This window comes from Melospiza melodia, chromosome 27 (assembly GCF_035770615.1).
Source record: "Melospiza melodia melodia isolate bMelMel2 chromosome 27, bMelMel2.pri, whole genome shotgun sequence".
Classification (NCBI taxonomy): domain Eukaryota; kingdom Metazoa; phylum Chordata; class Aves; order Passeriformes; family Passerellidae; genus Melospiza; species Melospiza melodia.
The window spans coordinates 3,312,789-3,339,362 of NC_086220.1; the positions used below are offsets into that span (position 1 = coordinate 3,312,789).

The 26,574-nt window shown below is 54.3% G+C and overlaps 3 protein-coding genes and 1 non-coding gene across 10 annotated transcripts in view; 2 read left to right on the top strand and 2 right to left on the bottom strand.

Annotated features, from left to right (window-relative positions):
- The window catches only part of GMEB1 (glucocorticoid modulatory element binding protein 1), a 31,240-nt gene extending 22,560 nt beyond the window's left edge, over positions 1-8,680 (bottom strand). For 2 of the 4 annotated variants that reach the window (XR_010030719.1, XM_063177545.1), the window contains exons 1-9: positions 8,079-8,230; positions 7,067-7,227; positions 6,054-6,136; positions 4,983-5,107; positions 4,085-4,188; positions 3,520-3,674; positions 2,271-2,399; positions 1,440-1,577; positions 249-371 (exon numbers count right to left, since the gene is read on the bottom strand). Coding sequence is in view for 1 of the 4 variants with exons in the window: in XM_063177545.1 (XP_063033615.1) it covers positions 249-371; positions 1,440-1,577; positions 2,271-2,399; positions 3,520-3,674; positions 4,085-4,188; positions 4,983-5,107; positions 6,054-6,136; positions 7,067-7,194 (985 nt within the window). In the remaining 3 variants the exon portion in view is untranslated. The other 2 variants (XR_010030720.1, XR_010030721.1) reach the window with 2 other exon arrangements.
- A 722-nt stretch (positions 8,681-9,402) lies between these two features.
- Positions 9,403-19,055, top strand: LOC134429923 (discoidin, CUB and LCCL domain-containing protein 1-like). 2 transcript variants are annotated; one of them, XM_063177335.1, is made up of 15 exons: positions 9,403-11,531; positions 11,972-12,193; positions 14,417-14,554; positions 15,002-15,053; positions 15,239-15,311; positions 15,478-15,611; positions 15,751-15,788; positions 15,906-16,100; positions 16,789-16,910; positions 16,999-17,167; positions 17,283-17,375; positions 17,564-17,654; positions 17,847-17,884; positions 18,051-18,167; positions 18,618-19,055. In XM_063177335.1, exons 1-15 carry the CDS (start codon positions 11,438-11,440, stop codon positions 19,004-19,006), a joined length of 1,965 nt encoding a protein of 654 aa, XP_063033405.1. In that variant the 5' UTR covers positions 9,403-11,437; the 3' UTR covers positions 19,007-19,055. The 2 variants fall into 2 exon arrangements, with proteins under 2 accessions (XP_063033405.1, XP_063033404.1); XM_063177334.1 differs by having other exon boundaries at positions 9,403-12,193.
- Positions 19,056-19,378: 323 nt separating this feature from the next.
- Positions 19,379-19,508, bottom strand: LOC134430156 (U11 spliceosomal RNA). Its single transcript, XR_010030746.1, has one exon. It is a non-coding gene; the product is annotated as a U11 spliceosomal RNA (small nuclear RNA).
- A 377-nt stretch (positions 19,509-19,885) lies between these two features.
- On the top strand, positions 19,886-26,507 carry TAF12 (TATA-box binding protein associated factor 12). Of its 3 annotated transcripts, none has more exons than XM_063177366.1 (6): positions 19,886-19,957; positions 22,711-22,962; positions 24,171-24,248; positions 24,968-25,082; positions 25,269-25,357; positions 26,044-26,507. In XM_063177366.1, the coding sequence occupies exons 2-6, from the start codon at positions 22,795-22,797 to the stop codon at positions 26,077-26,079; spliced, it is 486 nt and encodes a 161-aa protein (XP_063033436.1). In that variant the 5' UTR covers positions 19,886-19,957; positions 22,711-22,794; the 3' UTR covers positions 26,080-26,507. The 3 variants fall into 3 exon arrangements, with proteins under 3 accessions (XP_063033436.1, XP_063033435.1, XP_063033437.1); XM_063177365.1 differs by lacking the exon at positions 19,886-19,957 and adding an exon at positions 20,026-20,153; XM_063177367.1 differs by lacking the exon at positions 19,886-19,957 and adding an exon at positions 20,264-20,287.
- The last annotated feature ends 67 nt before the right edge of the window (positions 26,508-26,574 follow it).

The window sequence follows — 26,574 nt, forward strand, 5'->3', positions numbered from 1 at the left end:
GGTGCCTGCAGCACTCCCATTGCAGCAAAGGGCACAGACTTTGAGTTGTCCGAAGTCCCAAGCAATTGCTCTCTGTGAGACAGGGGAGAGAGGAAATTTCACTCAAGCCCTAGGACAGAAAATGATTGGGATGCACTTGTTTTGGGGCAGCCTGTACTGAACACTAACCCTAATTAATTGAGGAAAAGGAAAGTCATGTCCATTCCCAAGAGGAGCAGCAGGATGTGAACTCCTATTAGGCCCTTTACCTGCCAGTGTGTAAAGAAACTGTTCCTCTCCTTGCTCTGTCTGGTTTTTCCTGTTGTCCAGTACCTTCTTGACTGTGTCCATTAAGCCAAATGTATGGGCGACGTTGTTCAGGACTGCAGCATCTCCAAGGAAGGGGCACAGGGATGTTAAGACTTGGGCACTCAAAAGATGCTCCTGTTACACCAAATATTTTCTACTACTTTTTAAAACACTCTCTGTTCTTTCACAAGGGCTAGCTGAAAAATGGAAACTCAACTCCCTCATCCTTCTGACATCCCAGGATTAAATCATCCCATTCACATGATATAGCAAATTTGACAGAGCTGTGTCACTCCAGCAGCTCCTAATTGCTGCAAATGGAAGTGTAATTTGCAATCACGGAGATACAAACGAGCTCTCCACCTACAAACCATCACCCCCATGCTCCTGACAGTGTCATTAACATGCCAAGCTCCACAGAAAGCTGTGCAAAATGTCTGTTATAATCCACTGACTTCAATCACTCATAGTTCCCAAAACCTGACACCTATCAGACACAAAGATGAACCAGCCCAAAGTTAAATTAGAAAATAAAAAAAATATATATCCTGGGTAAAATAAAGTTTGTGGCTACATGTATGTTCTCCCAGGAAGAGCATCAACAAGAGGTGTTCACAGGGGCATGTTCCAAATCAGATTAGGGAGCCTGTTACAAGTTAAAAATAACCCTAAAAAGGGGAGGGGGATTTATTTTTAACCCAGATAATTTCCCTCATCTGGTTCAGCCCCAAAACAGGTTTTCTGGCACCAGTAAAAGCAGAGTAAGAAGTGAGGGTGCAGGACCTGTTTAGCCCTGCAGTGTCACAGAGAAGTGTTTAAGTAACTCCAGTCCAAGTGACTCTGGGAAAGCTTCCATCAGGGCTGGGAGCTGTGGACAGTCATCTGATGGTCCGAGCAAGCTGCCAGGGTCACTTTGCTCAGGGAACAGGAGGGAATGGTGTACCTTTGTGCTTTGAAGCAAAGGCACTTCACAGCTGGGCAGGCTGAGGCAGGCTGAGAACGCAGACTATGCTCCCACAACTCAGCTAATGAGTGGGAACTCACTCCCCATCCTGACTCACCAGCTTCACATGGTGGAATGGACCCTTAGCACTGTTTTGTTTTTTTTTTGCTTGCAACTGCCTTTTTGAGGCTTTTTCCTCACAACCTACCTGTCATCTGGAAGGGAGACTGACTCAACCGCTGCTGCACACCTCTTAGGACTTCTTCTATTTCCTTTTGGATGTTGCACACCACCTCTTCCATCAGCCCCACATCAGCTATTCCTTTCCAGAACATCAGTGTGTCCTCTGGCACAGAAGAGGAGGAAAAGTCAACATATACAAGCATTTGGCATTTTTCCCACAGAGTCCTTAAACCCTCTAAGGCAAATGTATCTTTTCAAGGTGACTACCTTTGCAAGGTAGCTTGGCTACTGGGGTGGACAGGACGTCTGAAAAAAATAACCAACTCCAAACCAAGTAAAATGGACTCAGGCAGAAAATCAGGAATAGGTTTTTAAGCAAGTCCATGACTTCCAAGGCAACAATTCACATTTTTGCAAGATGCAAAGCTTAAAATCATAATTTGAGGAAATTCTAGCTAAGCTTCCATACTGATACAAGGGGATGGAAGGCCAGAGAGACACAGAACAGAGCTGACAGAGAGCAAACATTACTCTGCTCTTTGTTGGTTCCAGCCTGGCTCCAGGCTGGCAGATGTGTTTCATGTCCTTTGAATAAAACAGAAAAGCCCCTCACAGCAACCAGTAACATCTGATCTGAGGGATTATACATCAGCCATGAGGCCAGGGTCAAAGTCCTGCAGTGGTGAGGAGCTCCATTGGCAGAAATCTTGAATGCCTGGGTAATGCTGAAGATCCAAGAGGCTGAGGGACAGCTTTGTCATTGTCCAAACTTTACTTATTTGCAAGATTTAGGTTTCCAAAAATGTAACAGGGGAGCAGAGGGGAAGAAAACACCCAACAAGCAGCCTAAGCTTACCTGAAATCTCATCCGTGTCCTTTTTCATGCCTTCCTCAGTGGCCATGGTGACAGCAGCTGTCAGAGCCGAGTTCCACTCTATCCCCTCCTCCATACTCTCCTCTGACAGCGCAATCTGGGTGATGCTCCCTGCCAGAAAGCTCTCATCAACTCCCTCTGACAGCCTGAATCCCTGCTTTGCTTCCCAACCCCTCAGCCCTCCTCAGGCTCTCTTTCACTCTTTGGGTAAGGTTTGCGCTTGGCTTCTTTCAACCAAACCACTCAAAAGTATGTATTGCTGCTTCTCATTGGAACTGTGACTGTGAAAAGCTCTGGAGCTTCTGGAGGGAAAATCATGTGCCTTGCACAGTGGAGTCCTGGCTCAAGGGAGCAGAAAGAGATCAGAATAAAAAAGGGAACAAACAAGGCTCAGTCCAGCCACTCTTCTCCCCTTGCATCATTCACAGGAAGCTCTGCACCCCTAATCCCTCATGAAATGGAGCTGGGGTCCCAGCTGGTTTATTAAAGGGAAATGAATCTGACCCAATTCTAAATTTCTGGATCAAATTTGGGACTTACCAATGTGCAGCCACTGTAAGTTGGCTATGGTGCTTTCCAAGAGATTCTCGTTAGCCTATGGACAACTCTGCCATGTCACCCAACCAGGGGCAGAGAAATGTAACCCACCCAGCTTAACAGTGGGGTACAGTTGGGAATAGTCTTCTCCCTTAACCTCAGCAAAGAGATCAATATCTGATCTGGAGCACAGGATCACTCAGAACTTACAGCTGGAATGACAATCAAATCATGTCCAACCACCATATCCTGTTCATGGACGTTCTGAAGAAGGACAGCATTTCTAAATTCACTCCTGAGACCAACTCATGCCTTTATAACAGAGTCACAAATGGGAAATATATCGGAAAATGCTGTGCAAGCTCTCACAATTGTTTGCTCCCATGATGATCCCAGAACAAAGATCCCTGCAAGACTCTCAATCCTTCTCCTGGCTATGAAGGCTGCCTCTCTGGAAAGCAGCTTCTTGATGCCAGCTGTTTTCCAACCTTCCCAGTCCTGCAGAACAGAGCCCCCTGACAGATGCTGCCAAGACTTCTCTGAACAGACACAAGAAGCATTTTCCTTTCCAGAAACCAGAGCAATCTCCTGGTGGGACTGCCCTGATGTGCCTGGGAAGAAGGTGTGAAGTGCGTGTAGGAGGGAGAGGAGCATCAGAGGGAAGTTCCCATGGCATTGGTAACTGGTTTCCTACCATCAGCTGAGGTTGGAGTCTGCACCACGCTCTGCTGCCCCGGCACTGGTGCTCTGGCACTGCTGATCAGGAGATCAAACTTGGTGCTTCGACAGGTGTTGGTACAAACTTTGTCATGTTGGTAGAAGTCAATCTGCCCTGAATCCATCATCTTCCTGTGCAGGGAGTGGGGATAGAATCAGGCTTAGTTCAAATCTCAGCCTAGAGACAAAAGGGAGTATTCCACCCGCGAAAGCTATGGTCATGGGAAGGAAAGAGAAAGAGAGATCCCCAGGCCACTCTGCACCCAAAAAATCTCCTGCAAGGCTTTCAAATGGCAAACACAAGAGACTCCCAGCTTCACACACACTGTTTCAGTCCTGTTCCACCCCAGGTTCCCCAGGCAATGCCACTTCTGTCCAGGGTGAGGGATCCTGACTCTCAAATCATGGAGCCAGGATCTCTGCAGGCTGCAGGTACTGTGGGCCTCCAAGAGGCCTCCTGGGACTGCAACGCAGACAAAATGCCTGCTGGGGGTCCTGCAGCTGCAGGGGTGGAGCCCTGAAGCTGGACAGGGGTCAAATACCTTAGCATGATTCCTCCAAGGCGAATGGCTCTCTTCCAGTCCTTCAGGGTAGACTTCCCAGCCAGGTGAACAAAGTGCTTCGGGCTAATCAGTTGGTCATTGAACTGGCAACAAGACAAGCAAAGGCTCAGCAAACAGGGAGGATTGGGACATCCAGTACAGCTCATCTGAGCCCCTACTTCCACCCAGAGAGAGGAGCTGCTCCACAGATCCCTCCCAGCTTTGATCCCCTGGACACAGCAATGCTCACAGCTCCAGGAAGCATGTCTGTAGGGATGACCTGCCAACCATAGGCATTCAGAGCCCTAATCAAAAACAGCCCTTGAAGGGTTTATGTGAACCAAAAAATCTCCAATGAACATGTAGGGTCATTTTGGAGATCACTACAGGAGGTTTCTCTTACATCCAATGGCCCAGCAGCATCTAGCTGACACAGGTTTTCCCTTGAGCATCTGTTCTGCCCTGCTCCAGTGACTTGAGTAGCTCCTGCTGAGGGGCAGGAGTACAAGGGACTTGGCTGTCAAACTGCCATGTTCTCAAGTGGGAAAAGGTAACATCAAGATTTCCCTTCTCAATGCAACCTGCTAGCCAAGGCAGTGACAGAAGTGGAATACCAGGACACGAAGGAAAAGGGAGGAGGCAAAGCTCTGCCAGATCTCAACACATATCTCCTGCCTGCCTTCAGTCCTTCCTCAAGGGCAAATACCACTGAAATATGAAGGGGGTGATATCCTTCCCTCCTTAATCCACTCTTTCCATGCTTCTCCCCATGAAAAAACAACTTTGGCACCAACAGTCCAAGGACCCAGGATGAAACACAAAAACTAAGGAATTCCTGTGGAGGCCAACCAGCACACATGAAGAGAAGAAAGGAATCCACTGTGAGTTTCTCCTTTACCTTCACACACTTGACATTAATTCCTGGGCAGACAAACTTCTTCCAGAGGAGGATGGCTTTGCTCTCCCCACAGGTGATGGGATAGGCAATCTCGATTTCCTCACTCGTTTCAAGGGTGCTGGGGTCTGAGGGAGGAATGGCTTAAAATTAAACTTTCCACCCAAGAGGCTCCAATCCCACAAGACGGGAGCTGAAAGTTCATAGGTTATGAGACCTGCACGTGGGAAACCAAAAAAAAGGGCAGATCCCAGTTCAGGATCAGTCCTCTCCATCTTCTCAGAGTTAGTTCAGATTAACTCTAACAGCAACTGGCATCTGCTTTTTGGTATAACATTTGGCTCCAAATGAAGCTCAGCTATAAGGAAACATGAAATCAGAAATCCAACGCATCTCTAAGGGGGGAGGTGTCAGTGAGAACAATCTTAGAAGCAACAAAATGGTTTAAAATTTCAAGCACAGATATCTCTCAGATTTTTGCAGCTCTGGTATCTCTTTAGCAATGATATCAGATATTTACTGATAATATATTCTCTTCGTGTGCAGAGTTTCTGCTAATCCTGCCAAAAGACCCAAACCAACACAGAAAGCAGAACTCTAGTCAAGATCTACTGACAGCATCCATTGACAGGAGCCTTTTTCCACACACTGCTCAGGATGGGAGAAAGCAGTTGGAGCCAACCTGCTCAGTTCTTATGAACATCCAATCCAAACCATCAGACGCTAGTTCAGCAAAGACCCCACAACCAGAACCTGATGCTTCAGTCACCACATCCTCATCACTATCATTCCTGCTGCCAGTGTCGGCACACTAGGACTAGGGTGACATCCCGGCTCCCCTGGACCCCATGGGAGCCCTTACCATTCATTGAAGGAGAGCCAGGATCTCACTTCCAGGACTTTGAGACCAAGCAGTAACAGCAGACTCTTATTCCAGAGTAAGCCCAGCCCCTTTACCCACATCCATGCCTGGGAATCAGCATCTGCAGGGGCAGAGCCAGAAAGAAGCCCAGCGAACTGGAGAAAATTGGCCCTGCACAGGAGGGGATTCATCCACACCAAGTGTGAACTCACCAATCCCTTCTTCCAGCTTGTGGATGGTGTGAGTTTCCACGGCCACCACAGCGGCACTGGCCTCGGAGCCCTCTTGGTAAATCCTGTGGTGAAAGTGGCCATCCATAAACAAACTATATAAATCATGGGAAATTAGGATTCACAGCACAGGGTTAAAAAAAATCAGTAAATTTCTTTTTGCCTATCCTCAAGGGACATTAATTTTGTCTGATACAGTTGCAATCACCTGGAAATTTTTGGTAAATGCTAATAAAACACAAATAATCCCAAGGGCTGATAGATGCAGAGGCATTCCCAGCACTGTCATCCCACCCTCCACTCTGCCAGCACCACTGAGGCAGCTCTTCAGGCTTCCCTGTGCCTTTTCCTCTGCCCTTGGTCACCCTCGACAACAGGAAGCAGAGCCCAGTCTCCTAGGATTTCCCTTTCAGCCCTGTGTGACACTGCAACACAGACGACCACAAAGGGAAGCTACTGTCAGGCCCACAGCCACCCTGCCCCTGCAAATATTATCAAATTAGAGCCAGTTTTTTTTTCCATCCTGATTGATCCAGGGTGAAGATGAAGCCACTCTCTGCAGCAGCTGCCAGGGAACTACAAAATTCCCTCCACATCCCAGCCCCACATTATTTTAGAAGAGGATTATTTTAGGAGAGAGCTGGCACAGTGGCACATGAAGGTCTGAACACACAGACCACCACATCCAGCAGCTGCAGTGTGGCAAAAACCAGCCCGGGGACTGGAGAAGGAAGAGAGAGACTGGGACAGCACTGCTTCCACAATCTGGGAGCACTGCAGCAACACAGCCTTGCAGGACAATTTCAGCGCTCGGAGGCCCCATGACAACCATACACACAAAAGATTTAATCTGTTGTATTTTCTCTCTCCCCTTCATGGCACAAAACTGATGCAGATCTGGAAAACACAGTGACACACTGTACCCACACCATGAAAACCCACAGGGCTCCCCCCCATCCCACCTCACACCTCCCAGGTAGTACCATCCTACTCACCCTTGCTGCACCGGCTGGAGCTGCAAGATCACTTGGGTTTTGGTATCCTCCGGGCTCTCCCCTTCATTCCCGTCACTTGGTACAACCACCACATCACCCACAGGGACGCTCACCTCGGCATTCGCCATCTCTCACATGAACGTGGCAAGGTTTTCTCCTCCCTGTGGATCATGAGAGCTGGGAACAGATCCCAGAGGCAGATCCCCCCAGTGTCATCCCACTCGTAACTTCCCGAGCCAGCAGCTCTCTCCAGCTCTGAACCCCCAACCTGGCACCAAGGAACAGACCCACATTGGTGGGTTTTGGCAAGAGTGTGTTTTCAACACAGAGCTTCTCCCACTGGCCCTGGACAGCGGTGCCTCCAGCCACCCCTGGAATGCTCTGGTCCACCCCTGGCATGTTCTGATCCCTCACTACCAGGAACATGCCTGTGGATGATCCTTCCCAGGAGAAGCTGGTGTCAAGGTGTGGTGTTAACACAGGAGGACCTGACAGGGGGTCCCGGAGAAGCTGCACTCCCAGGAGATGGAGCCTATGGTTGTGCACAAGGCACAGAGGTGGTTTGGTTACAATGTGTGCCTGGAGGTCATCCCTGCTAGCCTGAGGTCTACATGCTGCTGGGAAAGCCAGTCTCAGAATCGTGGAATGGTTCAGGTAAGAAGGAACTTGAAAGCTCATCTCATCCGACCTCCAGCCATGGACAGGGACACCTATCACTTGACCAGGTTGGTCCAAGCCCCATCCAGCCTGGCCTTGGACACTTCCAGGGATCCAGGGGCAGCCACCGCTTCTCTGGGCAACCTATGCCAGGGCGTCACCACTCTCACAGGGAACAATTTCTTCTCAATATCCCATGTAAATCTCAGAGATTTCAGGTCAGGATCTCCTGGCGAGTGACAGGGGTTTCGGTATCCCCTGGTTGGGATACACCAGGACAAACCCGGGGAGCCGCCGACACAGGGACTACGCACCCACCCGGCTCCAGGCGTGGGACTCCCGCGGTTTCCCGCACCTCATCCCGCTCCGAGGGACAGACGGAGCCACCCGGGGCCCCTCGAGAGACGGCAGAGCTTCGCCAGGATACCTGGCGCGGGGGGGTCAATAGGACACGGACAAATCGCGGCGGCGATCACGCCGAGGCCTTAAAGGAGAAGGGGGGAGCTACACAAGGGAACCCCCCCGGGCCCCGCGGGGTCTCCGGGCCGCGGCTCGGGGGTCGCCGCCTGCCCCGCGCCGGGGTCGAGAGGTCACGTGACACAGGACCGGCGGGACCACCCCGCGGCGCGCACGGCGGCGAAGGGGCGTGGCCTGCCCGGGGGAGGGGGCGTGGCCTCGGCCCCCCTCCCCACGGCGCTGGCTACCCCCCGCTGCCCCCCCCCCACCCCCCACCCCGAGCGGCGCGCGCGCGACGCCCGCCCTCGCGGCAGCGGCGGCGGCACGTACGGCGGCGACCCCTCCCTCCCCTCTCGGCGGGGCCAGGCCCCCTCCCGCCTCGCCCCGCCCCTTCGCGCCGCATGGCCCCTCCCGGCCCCCGTAGCGCGGCGCCGGCTGGGCCTTACCGTCGGCGAGCGGCCGAAACCGGGGGCTGTGGGACGGGGGAACGGGGGGATGGGGAGGGGGGAGGCGGGCCGGGCAGCAGCAACGCATGCGCAGTGCCCGCCGCGGCCTCGGCCGCCAGCACTTCCGGCCGCCTCCTGCCTTAAAGGGGCCGACCGGCGAAGCACGCGGCGTTTTGCTGCTCCCTGGTGGCCGCCGGCAGTATCGCCTTCGCGGCGTCACCCGCCAGCCCAAGCCAGGAGTTGCAGGCGGGGCTGTCACGGCGAAGTTCGCTCCCCCCTGGTCACAGCAGCGAGTCGTAGAACGCACTACCGGGCATCTCCCGCCCCGCCCCAAGCCAGCCCCGGCGGGACCACCGGGACCTCCCACGGCCGGCCTGCCCAACCTCCCACCGCCCCTGCAGTGCGTGCCGGTCGACTGACAAGGGGTCCGACCAATGGTTACGCGGGGTCGGGCGGTGACAGCCAATGGGCGTGGCAGGGCGGAGAAGGGCGCGGCCGGGGCGACGGCGCTGCGGAGCCGTGGCGGGGCCAGGGTGGCGGCGGAGGGAGGAGGATGCGGGCGGGCGGCGGGGCGGCCTCGGGGGCGCTGGTGCTGGTCCGCCACTGCCTCCTGCTCGGCTCTCTGGGGCTGCGCTCGGCCGGCGCACAGGACGGTGAGTGCTGATTGCGGAGCACCGGCAGCGGGACATCCCACACCGAGACGCGGCACCGGGAGCCCCACTCCCACCGGTACCGTCGGAGCTTCTGCTTCGCTCGCCGGGATGGGACTGGAACTTGGTGCGGTATGGGGACTGGGAAGGGGGACCGAACGGGCTCGCCTCTGCACCGGGACGGGCTCTTCGCTGTGTCTGGACCGGGATCGAATCAGGATAGGCTCACGGGAACGGTTCCCTGCTGTGACCAGAGCAGACCACACCGGCACAGCGTCGTCGCGGTGCGCCTGCCCCGGTTCTTTTCCTGAACGGGATCTCTGCCATCCCTCTGTCCCGGTACCGACCTGGGACAGGGTCCCTGCCATCCCTTTGCTCTGGTACCGAACCCAAACGATATCCTCGCCATCTCTCTGTCCCGGTACCGGACTGGACGGGGTCCCCGCCCTCCTTCTGTCCTGGTACTGGTCCGGGACGAGGTTCCCAGTATCCCTCTGCTCCGGTACCGGACGGGACGAGCTCTGTCCCTGCTCCCACCACCCCCGCATCACGCCGGTCCTGCACCAGCCCATTTTCCCCGCAGCCCCACCCCAACTCTCTCTGTCCCTGCCCCCGGTGGCGACTACGCCGGGGGTCCCGAGAGTCCGCGTTCGGCTCCATCCCGCCTGCAGGGCTTTCCCGGGGAACCCCTAATCCACGGGTTAAGAGGATCGCTGGGGTTTACGTGCAAAGCCGGGCAGTGGCCTCCATCCCCGGAATGCCGCTCCCGGGGGAATTTGTAACCGCGGGGTCCAGGACGACCCCGAGGAAATGTTCACCCAAACGTGATCCCAAAGTTCATGTTTCCCGGTGTCACTCGTCCCCAACTCATCCAAGAGCGAGGAAACAACGATGGGTCATCCAAAGCATTATCCCCGAGGGGAAACTGAGGCACGGGAACAGGCTGGGATCATTGGAGGCAGAATCCCAGTACGTTCCCGGTCAAAAAGTGTGGTTTGGGGCACATCACGCAACAGGTTTCCACCGGATTCCCGACCCACTGGTGGACACGGGGGAGCTTTCCCGGGGCCAGCCGCATGATCTCAGAGGCAGGAATGTGCCGGGCTTTTGTCGGAGCATCGCCCTGTTGTGTCTTTCTTGCATCCTGTAAGAAAACAAACAAATCCCTGGCAGGAATGATCCCAGCAGGGCCCGGCTGAGTTCACCCTCGCCCACCGGAAATCCAGTTTTCACATTTTTTGAGAGGGGAGTAAAGTTTCTGTGGCTGGGGGCAAGTCCCCTGTGGCTCTGTCTTGGCTATTCCTGGCCTCTTGGTATCATCTTTGGAGCCAAATTCCCAGGAGTGCCTGCATCTCTCCGTTTATCTCTGGCATTCCCTCTCGACATGCGCTGGTCACACTCAGGATGTTTTCAACAGATTTCCTTTCCTTGGGTTGGTTTTTTCCGGAATGGGTCCCCACAGCTCCTCTGCACTACCAGTATGGATATAGAGCTAGGGGGATCCATCCAAGACCCCCCAGTTGCACCCCCCCAGTTGCACACAGGTCCGGCTGTCCTGGCCATAGAGGGTTTTCCATGCATATCCCAGTGGCTTCAACTTTCTGTGCTCAAACTGCCCCCAAATACCCCAAATTTCTCTCCCCCAGCAGAGCATCCCTTCTGGGAGCTATTGTCCTGGCAGCCCTGGGGTCCCCGCTGCCCCCCCAGCCCCCACTCTTGGAGGGCCTGATCCTTCCCAGCTCTGTTCTGTCAGTGGACACTGCCCAGAAAGGCGAAAAGTTGGTGATTTTTCCCAGTCCTACAGAATAAACCTCCCCCAGTTTGGATGCAAGCCCTTCCCACAGGCTGGAGAGGAGGGGACTCTGTGCTGGGGCTGGCATCTTTCACTGCCAGCCCCCTGGTTTTTATTCCTGTAGGATTTTCCCTTGCTGGCGCTTTGTGTTGTCTCCCAGCGACAGTAAGGGGAGCCAAGGCTGGGCAATTCTATCCCACCATCCCTTTTCTTTCTGGCTGTGCCAGCATTATGCTTGGCAGGAGCAACAGCTTTTGGGGGATGTGAGGAGGAGGTGTTGAGCACCGGACCCCTACAAACGCCTGGCCCACACAGTGGGGCTAAGTGGTGCTTTCCCCCTTTCCCTGCACTCCACTTCTGCCCAGAAATTATGGCCGGGTCTCAATGCCTGATGCTTTCAGCTTATTTCCAGGATATTCCCTCATGCCCAAAGGCAGTGAGCCCAGAGAAAAGGCCCTTTTGTGGTGAGTCTGGCATCATCCTGGGAAGGATGCAATGGGAATGCAGCTGCCCAAGGTTATCCTCGAGGTCAAGGCTGCAGTCAGGGGTTCCTGGGGCTGCTCGATGCTGTACAGCCCCATGGAGTGGGGATATTCTCTCCTTTAATCCTTTTATATCCCCCCAAATTGGGGTTGTCCTGGACTGGAGGATGTAGAGGAGCTGGAGGTAGAGGGTCATGCTGGGTGGCTGTGGGGGAACCTATGGCAGCTTCATCCCTGGATCCCCCTGTGGACAGTTCCCAGTCCCAAGAGCATCCAGAAAAGCCACCAGAAAATAATGCTTTGGATGAGGAAAACATCTGAAGAGGCTGAAGGTGCCCAGGGGTTGTTCTGGGGGCCTCACCAAGGGGGGAAACTGAGGCAGGGAACAGCCTTTCTGAGCACTATCCCCGGTGCGTCTGCAGGAAACGGCTGTGGCCACACGCTGCTGACACCCCACAGTGGCACCCTGAGCTCCAAGAACTACCCGGGCACGTATCCCAACCACACCATGTGTTGCTGGCGGCTCCAAGCCCCCCCGGGCTCCTCCCTACTCCTGGCATTTGGGGATGTGGATCTGGAGCCCTCAGAGCACTGTGCCCACAGCTCCTTGCTGCTCGCTGACCCCCAGACTGGCACTGCCTACGGTAAGGGGGTCCTGGGGGAATGGAGGCAAGGGTGATACAGTGTTGTGGATAGGGAGAATAACAGGAAAATCTGGGGTTTTAGCTGATTTCATCATGAGGAGGGAGAATATCTAAGGAGGAGGGTAAACAAGTGGGGCAGTATCCAAGGAGGGGGATATCCAAGGAGGGGGTATCCGAGGAGGGGAATATCAGAGGACAAGGGGTATCTGGTATGTGACAAGTGGGTTATCCAAAGAAGAGAAATATCCAAGGAAGGGGATACCCAAATAGTGGTATCCCAAAGATAAGGGTTGATATCCAAGGAGGAGGATATAGAAGGAGAGTAATATTTGTGAATGGGGATATTTGAGGAGATGGGTACCCAAGATGATTATTGCAAAGCTTGGTGGGAAACTGCCCAGCTGGGACAAGATGCAGCCACTGAATAATTAATTTGTTGGACCAGCCACTGCCCAAACACTTCCAGGATTTTCCCAGACAGATTTACTGGTCTTGGAGGGATTTGGCAGCACTGGGAACATGACCAATGCTGAGGAAAACATTTTGCGGGTGGGGGGAAGCATCAAGTGGTGGGGTGGGATGGAGGAGCAGCGCTGGTGAGGGGCAGGGGCTGGACAGGAGATGCAGTGGGAAATACAGGATCGAAAGGAGCTGGCTTGGATCCACGGGACTGGGAGTTTTCCCTGTTCTTCAGGGTTTTCACCCTTTCTGGGCTGGTCCCCAAAGGAGTGACAGCACACAAGGTCCCTGGTCCCCATCCTCTCTGCTGTGGCCTCAGGGACATAATTGTGCCGAAAGCTAAGAGACATCCTGGCCCCATGCTGAGATACAGCAATGTGGGAAAGGGGGGGGACTCCCAGATGATGCTCTTGGGGGGCTGGGGGAGGTGGCCAGGCACCCACAGACCCTTTGGGTGCCCCCAGAGCCATGCCAGCATGACACAGAGCTTGGGTTCCACTCCCTCTCCCGTGGCTGACACTGGCCCTTGAGAAGTTCCAGATGTTTTCTGGGAAGAGGCTAGAGCAGGCAGAGGCCGTGGGCTCGTTCCCTGACTCAGAGCTGGTGTCTGGCCGCTGGCCTGATTCTGCTGGGATGTGGCAGGGTCTCCATGGGGGTGGCAGCTTCTGGGGCTCAGCTGAGGGGTCCCCAGCTCCCAGGGTATCACCAAGATCCATACAGAGGTGGCACGAGTGACCCAGGGCAGCGCTGCCATCTGGCAACCAGTGGAAGGGAAATCTGCAGGGGGCTCATCTGCATCTCATCTGCATATTGTGCAGATCTCAGTTCTGGCACAGTGAGATATGTGAGATATATGTGAGATCTCTGCGCGCACATGTGTCCCACGTCCCCTGGGATCGACCTCCTGGTTCAATATGATCCAGGCACAATGAGGGTGTGAGTCAGGGTAGAGAAACTGAGGCACAGGGGGAAGTGTCACCAGCAGCCCCAGGGGAACACAAGGACACAGTTCCCTGTCCCCAGGACAATGATGGCATTTGCTCAAAACACCTCTGTGTGTCCAGAGGCCCAAGTGATAGGCATGATACAGAGCAGAGCAATGTGAGGGACAGGGGGTGATGGCAGTCCAGGGATTGGGGCCACGTTCTGTCCCCAGCTGGAACCAGAGATGTCCCTAAGGAATCCGCCTGCTTGCTAAGCTGAAGTTTTAATCAGAGAGATAGAATTGCAAATTAACGTGGATTAAATGGGGGGAGGGAGCAGTTTAGGAGGCAGCTTCAGCAGCACCTATGAAAGGGGCCATGTGGAGGAGACAAGGACATGGCTCCCATTTTGGGGTCCTGTGGGGTGATGCCATGTGTACCAGTCCCTGCAGTGGGGGATGTGGTGGCAGGTGCCCAATGAGGGCAATAGAGCCACCCTGGGGCTGGGACCAGCCTGGGCATGGGACCATCCTGTCATGATGTTGCCCTGACCTGGGACCACCCTGGGTGTGGGACTATCCTGAAATATGAAACCATCTTCAAGACAGGACCAGCCTGGCATAGGTCCATGCTTCATGGGATCACCCTTCAGCACTCTGGTGGGGATGGGTCACTCTGGATGTGGAACAACTCTGGGACCACCCTGAGCACAGTCCAAATGCCTGAGCCCCCCTGGCCCTGGTGAGGGCCAGGCCAGAGGAGGTGGAGTCCTGGGGTCTATGTGTTGAAGTGTGTCTCCAGGGACCCCAAATCCTCTCCTTGGTGCCATCCCTGCCGGCAGGGCCCTACTGCAGGAACTCCGTCCCTTCTGCCCCACTCCTGGTGACAAACTCCAGCACTGTGACCGTCCTGTTCAACAGCACCAGCCACCGCTCGGGACGAGGCCTCCTCATGTCCTATGCCACCTCACAGCACCCAGGTATGGGAGCAGCATCCCCTGGCATGCAGAGACACCCCTGGGATGTGTCCTGGCCCATGCAAGGACATGAAGGAAGCTCCTTGCTGACCCCAGCATGAGCTTCCATTGCCCTGAGCTCCCGAACTTCCATGTTCTCCCTGGCTGGAGGCAAATGTGGGAGACCCACAGGCCATACAGACCCCTCTGAGAACCCTGAACCCCCAAGGCAGGTGGCACCCCAGTATCAGGCAGAGCCACAGGCAACATAGGTTGTGCCATGGGGCCAATGGCTGCAGGGACCAAGGGGCCATCTCTCCCTGCCCCTCCAGACAGGGGGGCATGAAGGGCAGAACCCAAATGAGGAGCAGGATTCAGTTGGGAAGGGGAATGGAGTGCCCTGAGGCAGAAGTGGGTGTGTGCTGTGGGGCAGGTGGGGATCCCTTACCCTGGGGTGTTCCTGCCTTGCAGACCTGATCTCCTGCCTAGTTCGAGGCACCCATTACACCCAGGAGTACATCAGGTGAGTGGTCGGGGTGGGGAATTGTCCCATTTTGGACTCCCCTGCTGCAGGGGTCCCTATCAATCCTGGTTTAATCCCCATCCCTCTCCTGACGTACAGCTCCGGTGGGATGGGGAGCAGAGTGGGTATGAAGAGAGGGTTTGGATGGGAGGGAGCCCTGACCCACCGCTTACCATGTGTTTCAGTGTGTACTGCCCTGCAGGCTGCAAGGACATCCATGGGGACATCTGGGGCAACCCGAGCCAGGGCTACCGGGACGTAAGTGTGGGCACCATGGTGCACCTGCTGGGGATGGTCCCCACAGCACATGTGGCCACTGCTTGTCACCCTCAGCAACCCAGAGGTGATGAGTGTGGCCTTGGGGGGCCCCACGGGGTGCTCAGGCCTGCCGTGGGGGGCTGCCCTTACTACCCACTCCCTGCAGACATCGGTGCTGTGCAAGGCAGCTGTGCATGCTGGGGTGATTGCGGATGAGCTGGGAGGGCAGGTCACCCTGTCCCGAGAGAAGGGGATCACGCTCTATGAGTCAGCCTTTGCCAATGGGCTCCGCTCCAAAAGGTGGGTGAGGAGTGGCTGGGGCTGCACCCCCCATGGAGCTGCAGGACCCACTCACACTGACACTGGGAAACTGCCACCCCTCAGAGACCCTAGGGTTTGCTCACCCTGTTTGATGCTCCCCCTGCTTTCTTCCACACAGGGGATCTCTCTCTGAGAAGCGACTTGTATTCCACAAAGGTATTTTTTCCCATTTCCCTTGAAATTAAGGGAGGATTTTAGCTGTCAGACCTGCTGCCACTCCCCTGTGCCTAGTTGAGGTTTCCAGGTTCCCAGTGTGCTGTCTCCTGTCCCCAGCCTGTGATGATGTGCTGGAGGTGGTCACCTTCAATGCCTCGTCCTGGTGGCATGAGGTGGACGTGCTGGGCCAGGACCGAGCCTGGGTGGCCGAACGAGCAGCACTTAGCACCACTGACCATTCCTGGGCAGCTGAACCCGGTGCCAAGGCTGCCTGGCTGGAGCTGGACCTGGGCACCCGAAAGAATGTCACAGGTGAGAGTTGGCCGAGTGAGACAACAGCTGCCTATGTCCCCATGCTACCCTGATGACTGTCCTCCTGCTGTGCTAGCTTCACTGATCCCCACAAAAATGCCCAGGGCAGTTGCACCTCTATAACTCCCAGGATAGACTGGAGTTCATTGTGCCGTGGTTTTACTGGTGCAAACAAGGATGCAAAGCACACCAGCCCCTCTGGCTGCTCCTGTCCTCCTTTTGTTCCTTTGCCCCCCTCATCTGCAGTCATTTCTGGGATGAACAAGTTAATATTATGCTCTTGCATCTGGTGCCAGTGAGCGTCTTTTGTGCGGCCCGAGCCTGCCAAAAGCAGGGGCTTTGTGTGCCAGCGACTGGCGACCGCAGCAAGGAAAATGGGAACATTGTCCAGCCAGAGGTTGGAGGAGGGAGGAATGCAGGGCTAGCAGCCGGGGCTGGAGGTTATCAGTTCGTGGGGGCAGACCAGAGTATCCCACACTGGAATCTGCCACCCAAATCCCCTCCCAGGGTCAGAAGGATCCCCCTCTGCCAGGTGACGTGTCCTGCCCTAATAGTCCTTTCCCAGCTGGGTCTTGAGTATCTCAGAGATAAAGGGCTATTCCAGCTGGGAGAAGAGGGCAGCGGGGTAGAGGGCAGCCCTTCCCCAGCGCCCTAACTGACAGCAGGGAACTCCCTCCTGCATTCACAGGCATCATCACAAAGGGCTCCTCTGAGCAGCACGACTACTATGTGACGTCCTACCATGTCTCCTCTAGCCGCGACGGGAAGAATTGGAGACCCTACAGAGGCAGCAGTGGTCAGGAGGACAAGGTGGGCATGTGGAGAATATCCCTGAGCAGGCTGAGAACCCCTGCCAGTGGATATTTAGCCACTGGTGCCTCTTCACCCTCTCTGGTAGGTGTTTGAAGGAAATGCTGACAGCCACGGGGAGGTCTCTAATGCCTTTATCCCCCCCATCGTCGCCCGCTACATCCGTGTCACACCGCAGAGCTGGCACCAGCGCATTGCCCTGAAGGTGGCCCTGATGGGCTGCCAGCTGGCACGGGTCCGCATACCCCGTCCCTATGGTGAGACCCTCCACAGGAGCTCACACCCCCATATCTGAAACATCCTCCTGGGACCTTCACCTTCCTGTGCACCCTGTGGTGGTTCCACAGTCACGGTCCCTGCTCTGTCCTGTAGAGCCCAGTGTCCCCAAGGAGGTGCTTGAAGCCACCAGCCACCCAGCCAGCCACACCCCCATCCCTGGCATTGCCCTGGACCCGGAGAAGGCAGGTGGGTGCCATGGGGGGGCTGTCCTTGGGGTGCAGCATTGTCTTTTGGTGTTCAAGGTGCCATTGGGGCTTCATCCCACCGTGGGTACACATTTTCCTCCTCTAGTGGCCCCAGGTGGGCTTCTGGCACTCATGGGTGCAAAGCGGTGGAATGGGGCCCAGGGCACTGACACTGCACTCCCTCCCTAGGCTCCACACTGCTGGTGATACTGCTTATTGGAGGCTTTGTGCTCCTCTGCTCCTGCCTCCTGCTCCTGGCTTTCCTCTGCCACAGGAAGAGGTTGGTCCTGCCTTGTCCCCTGCTTTGCCCTGGGGAGCTCAGCATCACCTCCCCAGATTCCAGCAGCTTCATCTAGCTGCTCACCAGGTCCCAAGGGGCACAGCCCCTAAGGCAGTGGGTGTGAGGAGATAGGTGGTGGTGGGCCCAGGGTAGCTGGGACCTCTTGTCTCATCTTGCATCTCCCCTTGGCAGGAAATCAACAGTGGAGCTGAACTGTGGGATCACAAAAGGTAAAAGGGTTCACAACTCCTCCCCAAAATCAGGGGTCTATGTGCTGTGGGGTGCAGCTGGTTTAACTGATGCTGCTGCCAAGCTTGGACTTGTTCCATGTCCCAGGGGCACTTGCACGTCCAGGTGACAGTCTATGACAACCGAGGGTTTCCTTTCCCTGTCCAGGGTACCCCAAGTTGGAGTCGAGCCAAGTCTGCTCCCTGCAGAGCCTGCCAGCCCCCAGCCTGGCCTCCTTCCCCATGGCCCCCACACCAGGGGACCTCAGCTGGACCCATTCGCCAGGTAACAGGGACATCAGGGCAGGAACTGGTCCCTCGGGCCAGAGTTGGAGCCGAATCTTCCCAATCGTACCTCTTTCCCCATTATGGTCTGACCCCTCCTGCATCGTGGACCTGTGCAACAAGAAGGCCCTGATAAATTAGACATGCCCATTTAATTATTATAATTAATTATTATAATTTATTGTAATAGCACCACACATTATTTAGTAGTAGTAGTCCACCTCAATTACAGCTGTTGGCACTGGAGGGTGGCTGGGGACAGCAGGAGCCCCTCTCTGTGGTGAGGCAAAGGAATGTGGGTTCTCCATGGGTGGGTACCCTGTGTTGGGTGGGTTTTAGCAGTTTTTCTATCCCTGAAAGTCCAAACATGCTCAGTTTTTCAACCCACCTCACCCACCTCTGCCGCAGCACCACCACCCTCCCTCCTGACATGGCAGCCTCCCTGTTTCAGAGTACACTGAGCCAGACCTGGTGCAGGCGAACCCCAGCAGCCAGACAGGTCCCTCCACCTTCAAACCACTCTTAGAAGAGGGCTACACTCTACCACTGGTCCTGAACCACTACGACGTCCCAGGGAAGCACAATGAGTACGCGGAGCCACTGCCGCCAGAGCCTGAGTACGCCATGCCATTCAGTGAGCCGGAGCCTGCCGGGATGCACCGCAGCACTTGCATCATCACAGGACCTGCCGAGTGCTCCCCGGGGCAGTACCAGACCCCTGCCCTGCGGCCCGGGGAGCTGCCAGCTGCGGTGGAGGGGACTGGCACTCCCTGTTCTGAAGAGTCCCGTGGGTGGCCTAGGCACTGTCCCCTCGCACACGTGTACCATGAGGCTTTGTGAGGAGGGGAGCACAACAGCACGGTATTTGGGGGGGGGCGGAGGGGGGGGCGGAAAGCGTGTAAAGGAGGACCTTCCCCGCGCTCGCAGTGGGCTTTTTAAAAGTAATCGTATGTAAATATATGCTTTATACATAGAAAGACAGATATGGAGTGGAGTGCCTTGGAGTGCCAGGAGTGCCTTGCAACGCCTGCTGCCCGGGGATGCAACCAATGCACCCGGGCCACACTGTTACAGTCCTTGTCCCGCCTCTCCCGCCATCCGTGGTGTCTCGGCTCCACCCCTGCTCAGACAGGGCGCAGTACGCCTGAGCGCCAGGAGCCGCTCGCAGCAGCGAACGCCGCTCGCAGCCCATTCTCTATCGTTCACCGATGCCGGGGTGCCGGAACAGGCGGTTACCAGCAGCCCTCCCTCACAAAAATTGTGCTTCCGAAATCTCTTGATGTCGATTCCGCGGGGGGAACACGCGGCCCCCCCCGTGCCACGCACGACAGAAGCCCTTTTTAAGTCGCCATTTCCTCCCCAACCAATACCGGAAAGCGCCGGTGTACCAGCTAGGACAGGGCGACAGACGCCGCAGATACTAAACATGAAGATCGGTGTGTCTATTCTTTCACCCATCCTCAACTTATTTCTTATCGCCATTTCTGTGGCTATCTCTCAAAAAAGCGCCGTTTTCCCCGCTTTTTAGCCGGCCAGGGTTATGCAAATCGCGCGGGGCATGCTGGGCACACCTCTTTCCTGAGGCAGCGCGGGGAGGAGGAGCGCTTTTTGCGGGAGCGCTATGGCGCGCACGCGCGCGCAGGCGAACTCGCTCCTGATTGGCGATGATGCGCGCGAGCGCAGGGGACTCGCTTCCTATTGGCAGAGGCGACGGCCGGAAGCGGAAGCGCTGTCGAGTGTCGGCGGGCGGCGGTGGCGGCGGGGCTTGGACTGCCCGCGGGTCATGGGGAGGTACGGAGGGCTCGAGGGGGCTGCGCGGACCGCCCGGGGATCCCACATCGGCTCTTGCCAATCCGGGAGGGAGCGCAGAAGTGAGCGCCGAGTCGGTCCCGGTGGCGGTCGGTGACCTTCGCTCTGCCCCGCGACTCCCGGCGGGGACGTTCTGCACTGGGAGGGGGATTCGTTCCCATCCCGCTGTCTCCGTGGGGTGAGCGCTTCAAGCTGGGGAAGTTCAGCCTGGAGAAGAGAAGGCCCCGGGGAGATTCTTAGAGCGCCTTCCAGCGCCTGAAGGGGCTCCAGGGGAGCTGAAGAAGAGCTTTGGACGAGGACCTGGAGGGAAAGGTCAAGGAGAATGGCTTCCCACTGCCAGAGGACAGGGATAGATGGCATACTCGGAAGGAATTCCTCCCTGTGAGGGTGGTGGGGCCCTGGCTCAGGTTGACCCGGGAGACTGTGGCTGCTTCGTCCCTGGAAGTGCCCAAGGCCAGGTTTGACGGGGCTTATAGCCACTTTGGACAGTGGAAAGTGTCCCTGCCCATGGCAGGGGATGGAATGAGATGACGTTAAAGTTTCTTCCCACCCAAACCATTCTGAGATTCTATGATTGTATTTAGATATTTGGTAAAATTCACTATGGTTAATGGAAGTGGGGGGCCCCTGAGCACTCCAGTGAATGTGCTGTTTGTCATTAACATGGATTTTAGTTACGGCTCTAATGCTGTGCTGTCGCAGAGCTGAGCAATTTGTGGTGCTGATGGCAGCACCCAAAGCTCCTCTTGCCCTGGAGGGAGCTGCTGCTCTGAGGATTTGGGCTTACCTGCACATCAGCAGGTACCAGGATGCTCTGTTTCCTGGCAGAAAAATGGATTTTGACCATATTTTTCTTCAGAATCCTGTGGGATGATGTTCTCTGCAGCAGCAACTCTGTGTGATCTTTTCTGACAATGCAATCTGTGGCACTATAGTGAGGACAATTTGTGAAACTCTTTCCTCTAACCATCTTATATAGAACTGGTGATACAAAAAGTATCTGGTGTTTCTGTAGGAATAAGAGTTATGTGGAAGAGGAGGATGCCAGAGTAGGTAATGCTGACTGGTGACATTCTGGGAAGGGTGTGGACTATGGTTTCTCTACTCACTGGGCTCACAGCAGTTGCTGATGTAATTAAAGATCAAGACACTCAGTTGTAGGTAAATGGGGCTGGCATGTGGGATTTGCCCTGTGGATCTGCTCCTCCCATTAGTTTTGTGTTCAGGGATCTTAGTAGCGTGTGAAGGGTACAGTAAGATCTGAGAATAAACCAACCTTAGGCTGCTAAAGTGCTTCTGCCCGAGGATACTGGGGCTTTGTGTCCGAGGATTTTGGTGCTTCCTTCCCTGCATAGTGGGTGGGAGTTCTGCTCTGTGGATCTGTGAAGTGAGGCGTGGGGTGAACAGCCTGAGATCAACCCCAGCTAAAGCCAAGACTGAAGGTCCCTCTCAATCGTGTGCTGGACTTCTCAGCCAGACGTGCCAGCTGAGGGGTTTAGGGTGCCAGCATAATGATTTTCCATTGTGAATTCAATTAAAATGGAGCTGGAAACTTGCTGAGGGCACTGCAGAAGGCTGTTAGGGACATAAATTCCCCTCAGAGGGCTCCATGTCTGCAGGTGCATGAGTGTGCATTGGAGTGAAGTACTAAAGCTTCTAAATTCTCTCATGTACCTTCTTGTGTGGATTTTGATATTAATTAATCCAAACTGACTAGGTTTGCTTTGATGAAGGGAAATGTCTATTTGTAGATCAGGGAGCAGACACCTAAAGCTGGTTAAACAAACTCTTTTTGTGAGTTCAGCCTTGGTTTCTCAGCCATCTCTGGCCCTGCCGTAGGGCCAGAGGCTTTGCCATAAAACCATTCCTTAAACTCTCTTTCCTGTGACAGACCCATCAATGCTGCCCACGGTGGTTGTGGTAGTGGAAGGTGCAGGGTTTGGATGAATTTCCTGTCATGGAGCACTGAAGACAGAGCAAAACTTCATTGAGCCTGAGGCTTGGAGCAGAAACAGAGGAGGTGCAGTCAGTGTTCACCCCATGACCAACAACCTGAGTAACTTCAGCACCTGGAGGATCTGTGTAACCACACAATCCACTTGTAGTTCACCGTTGTGAGCTCTATAAATCCCACTCCATTTCCTGCAGTCAATTGCCCAGTGTGGGCACACACATGTTCCTCCCCCTCTGAGGGCCAGATTGTGTTCTCAGAACCCAAAATGAACCAATGTTATCAGTTCCACATGGAGGGGTCACTGCAGGCCAAGCTGTGAGCGTGATGCTGCCAAAAGCAAGGCCCCAGGGAGGCTGGGTCCTACTTTCTCTCTGGGGCTCTGGATTGTGGGGATGAGGGTTTCCATGCTGCTGCAGCAGGAACAAACCATGTCCTGCAATTAAATCTGCTCTGAGTGGTCTGCTCTTTGTGGGAATTGGGCTCAGGAAGGCTGTGTGGGGTTGGATGTGGTGGAGTTCAGCTCAAGGGATGAATGGGTGGGTGGGTCAGTGCTGTCACCAGCATGCAGCCACTGTGATGCTGGAAAACTTAATTTTCTGTACATCAAGGGAAGGTTTTCTCTGCTACTAAGCATCACTTCTCCCTTCATGCTGTGAGCGGAGGTTCCTGATCTATAAACTGCAGGCCCTTTCAGAACAGTGCAGTTTTCTTTGGGCAAACACCTGTTCACCCTGCTGAATTCCTTCTGTTTGCTAACCATGGCTTTTCTCTCCCTTTCCAGTTGATTGGTTCGGATCCCCACAACCCCAAGAAGAAGCAGGACCTAGACAAGCTTTATGATCTAAAACCTAAAGCCCAACAGATTATGAACCAGTTTGGCCCTTCTGCCTTGATCAACCTCTCCAGCTTCTCCTCGATCAAGCCAGAACCAGCCAGCACCCCCCCCCAGACCTCCATGGCCAACAGCACCACTGTGGCAAAGATGCCAGGAGCACCCAGTGGAGGAGGGCGGCTCAGTCCTGAAAGCAACCAGGTAATTCCATCCCGAGTTTGGGACAACAGGGATGATGCTCGGGCATCACAAGTATCACAGATTTGCCTGTGGCTTTGTTTGCCTTCTTTAAATCACCAGCAGAAATATAAGGTTTATTAAATTTACTCAGTTACTGAGTGAACAAAACTTCCTCACAGAGTTCCTCTCTCCCAGGTGCTTCCTGGCTGGATGGGGTTTGGATGCTGTAGGTGTAGAGCCTTTTCCAGTCTTAGGAAAGTGTACATTGGAGTGTGACAGGGGAAGTTATTTTTAAGTGGGGTTTAGATGGGAAAAATATGGGGAGAAGTGGGTGGTGAGGTGCTGGTTGCCCAGAGAAGCTGTGACTGCCCCATCCCTGAGAGTGTCCAAGGCCAGGTTGCATGAGGCTTGGAGCTGCCTGGGATAGTGGAAGGTGTTCCTGCCCGTGGCAGGGGGTGGAGTGGGATGAGCTTTAAGGTCCTTCCAACCCAGCCTGGCACAGGAGCCTTTGATGCACATAAAACAAACTGCTGCCCAGGGAATGTCCCAGCATTGCTCCCTGATGGCTTTGCTGGCACCCAGACTGTTAGGAAGTGCACTAAACCCCATAAAACATAAAACCCCATAAAACATAAAACAGCCACAGCAGTGAAGGAATGAGGAAGGGCAGGAATTTCCCATGTATCTGGTTGACCGGACCAGGCTGACACCTTCCATCCATATCTTTTAAGACTCGGCATCCTGTTGTTCAGCCCAGTGTGGTTTCTGCTTCTGCCACGTCTGACTGCCCTGGAATAACCCAGCACTCCCACAACTCTGTTTTCCACGTGAAGCACTAAAGCTGATAAGTGCTAGAGTGATGGAAATGCTTCCCTCATGCCCTAGGCACAACTTTAGTCACTGATACGCTGATTGCACTTGCTGTCTGCTTCTTAACACTTGTAGGTTTGCCTTTCCACTCCTTGTCAGCTGCATTTTCATGCTGGAAACATTTATTCTTGCTGCTGCACTCCAGTTGCTGTCCAGAGCAACTGCTGGTGCTTGAAAATGACTCCTTAACACCTGATATTTCTTATCTCTGCCATTCCTGAGCTGATAGACTGTGTCAATAGTGTGACTCGGCCCTGGGGGCATGGGGGAGGAGGTGGTTGTGGTTGTGGCTGTGCTCCACGGGCAGCTTCTTTGCAGGAGCAGGGCAGTAAATCCTTCCTCTCCTCCCACACGCTCAGGTTTTAACCAAGAAGAAATTGCAAGACCTGGTGCGTGAGGTGGATCCGAACGAGCAGCTGGATGAAGATGTGGAAGAAGTAGGTTCCAGCCCATGGAAGGGACTGCAGGAAGAGTTAATTTGTAATTTGTCACAGATCAGTGGCCATTTATCCAAGGAGGGAGCATTTAGTTTATGTAACACTTGTTTTCCCATGCAGTCTTCAGCCATCCCTGGTTTTCTGCATCTCAGTCCCAAAAAGGCTTTTAAAACAGCAATTGCAGCAATCACCTATGAAATCCACTCCTTTGAGTGGAATTTTGCACACCACAATATGAGAAAGATCTAAAGCTATCAGAGGGCTCCCAAAGGAGACTCTGAAGATGGGGAAGAATCAGGAGGACCATAAGAGGAGTGGCTGAGGGCTCTTGGTGTGTTCAGCTGGAGCAAAGGAGATTGAGGGCAGAGCTCCGTGGGGACTGCAGCTCCAACCTCTGCTCCCGTGGCACGACAGGAGCCAGGGAATGGCTGGAGCAGGGTCAGGCTGGAGATCAGGGAAAGGTTCTTCCCCCAGAGGGTGCAGGGCCCTGACCATGCTCCCCAGGCAGCCAGACTTAAAGAGCATTTGGACAATGCTTTCAGACACAGGATGGAGATTGCAGCGCCAGGAGGTGGCCTGTATGATCCTTGCAGGTCTCTCCCAGTTCAGGACATTCTGTAATTCTAAATATCAGCTTCTGAGGGCTTGTTTTCATCTTCCCACATAATTTCAACTGCTCAGTGCTGACCAGACTGATTGTTGCCCTTGTTCTACCACAGATGCTGCTACAGATCGCTGACGACTTCATTGAGAGTGTGGTGACAGCCGCCTGCCAGCTTGCACGGCACCGCAAGTCCAACACTCTGGAAGTCAAAGATGTCCAGTTGCACCTTGGTGAGTGACTCTTACCTGTTTTTTTCCCTTCTACCCCCAGCTCTCAGCTCCTCCTGGAGTCAGGGCACAGTTGCAGTGCTGTGGTGGAAGCCTGTGAGTAGATAATGCATCCCTGCCTGTGGCAAGGGGTTGGAACTGGATGAGCTTTAATGTCTCTTCCAACTGAAACCATTCTGTGACTTCCAGAGCGCCAGTGGAACATGTGGATCCCGGGCTTTGGTTCTGAAGAAATCAGGCCCTACAAAAAAGCCTGCACTACAGAAGCTCACAAACAGGTAAGGCGCCCTCACAACACCAGGAATCACATGGAAGGCTGATGTGAGGATGGAGGTCATGGCCTCCTGGCACTGTGAATTTGTGGCCTCTTCCAAGTTGTTCAGACCAGAAATGACTTCCAGAGCCTCCTGATCTGTTTATGCAGCAGACTGAGGTTGCTGTGTCTCCTCAGCTATGTTGGCTTTGCCCAAAGAGAAGCAGCAGCTGTTGGTGCTGAGGAGCTCAGGAGGGTTAAAACCAACTGGGAGCTGCACACAGGCGCTTCTCAGCTGCCCCTGGCAACTCCATCTCTGTGCAAAGGAACTGAGAACACCCTTAATTTTGCTAATTTTGCTTTTAAACTGCATTGGACCATTGGTTTTTAAGCCGTGGTCAGAGCCTAGAAGGAGCTGCCCTGCAGTGGGTTCATGAGTGATGCTGCAGCTCCCACTGGGCAGAGAGGGGGACCTTGAGATGGGCTTTAATTCCACTGCCCCAAGTTGCCAAGTGGAGAAGCACAGATACTTCCTTCTCCTCTTCAGCCTGATACCCCATTAAGATTCAAACAGACCTGAAAGACCAGTGTGGAAGCAAGTCAGACCGCGTCCTGGGAGCACCTGGGATGCCTTGTTTCTGCTGTGGGTGGTTGTGCAGTCTCCCACTCTGAGCTGCTCAGCTTCCCATGGTTTTCCCTCTCTTGTTGCAGAGAATGGCACTGATTCGCAAAACTACCAAGAAATAGCCCCCTGGACAGAGCTGGAGACACCACCAGTGCAGTTTGGGATACCTGCCGCTCCACTGAAGCCTCCATGATGTCACCTGTGGGATATTTTTTTAATGCTTTACAGAGAAGCATCTATTTTTTATTAACAGTGCAGCAATATCTTGACTTGATGAGGAGACCTGCCAAAAACATTCTACGCCCTCTTCTCGTTCCTCCTCAAAGTGTGACATATCTCAAACAGACTTTTATTTGTGACTTGAAAGTGGTTTATTGTACAAGTGATTATCCAAGGGACAGAGCATTTGATCGTGTGTGGGACAGTATTAGAAGCGTCTGTAGAGGTTTTTGTTTCCTCCTTCCTGCCCCTACTTGCTCCAGTACTTTGTAATGTCAGTGTTTATATAAATACTTGCATTTGTTTTACATGAATAAAGAAATTATTCTAAGCTGCTGGTATAGGCTTGTGCTCTTCAGGCAGCATTGCAGAGGGATGGCAGGGGGAGGGCTCCCTGT

Coding starts and splice junctions, on each gene's coding strand:
- LOC134429923 (XM_063177334.1), top strand. CDS start 11,845: ATGCTTTGGATGAGGAAAACATCTGAAGAGGCTGAAGGTGCCCAGGGG. Junction 16,911..16,998: donor GCAGTGGTCAGGAGGACAAG/GTGGGCATGTGG, acceptor CCTCTCTGGTAG/GTGTTTGAAGGAAATGCTGA. Junction 18,168..18,617: donor CAGCTGGACCCATTCGCCAG/GTAACAGGGACA, acceptor TCCCTGTTTCAG/AGTACACTGAGCCAGACCTG.
- TAF12 (XM_063177366.1), top strand. CDS start 22,795: ATGAACCAGTTTGGCCCTTCTGCCTTGATCAACCTCTCCAGCTTCTCC. Junction 24,249..24,967: donor TGGATGAAGATGTGGAAGAA/GTAGGTTCCAGC, acceptor GTTCTACCACAG/ATGCTGCTACAGATCGCTGA. Junction 25,083..25,268: donor AGATGTCCAGTTGCACCTTG/GTGAGTGACTCT, acceptor TGTGACTTCCAG/AGCGCCAGTGGAACATGTGG.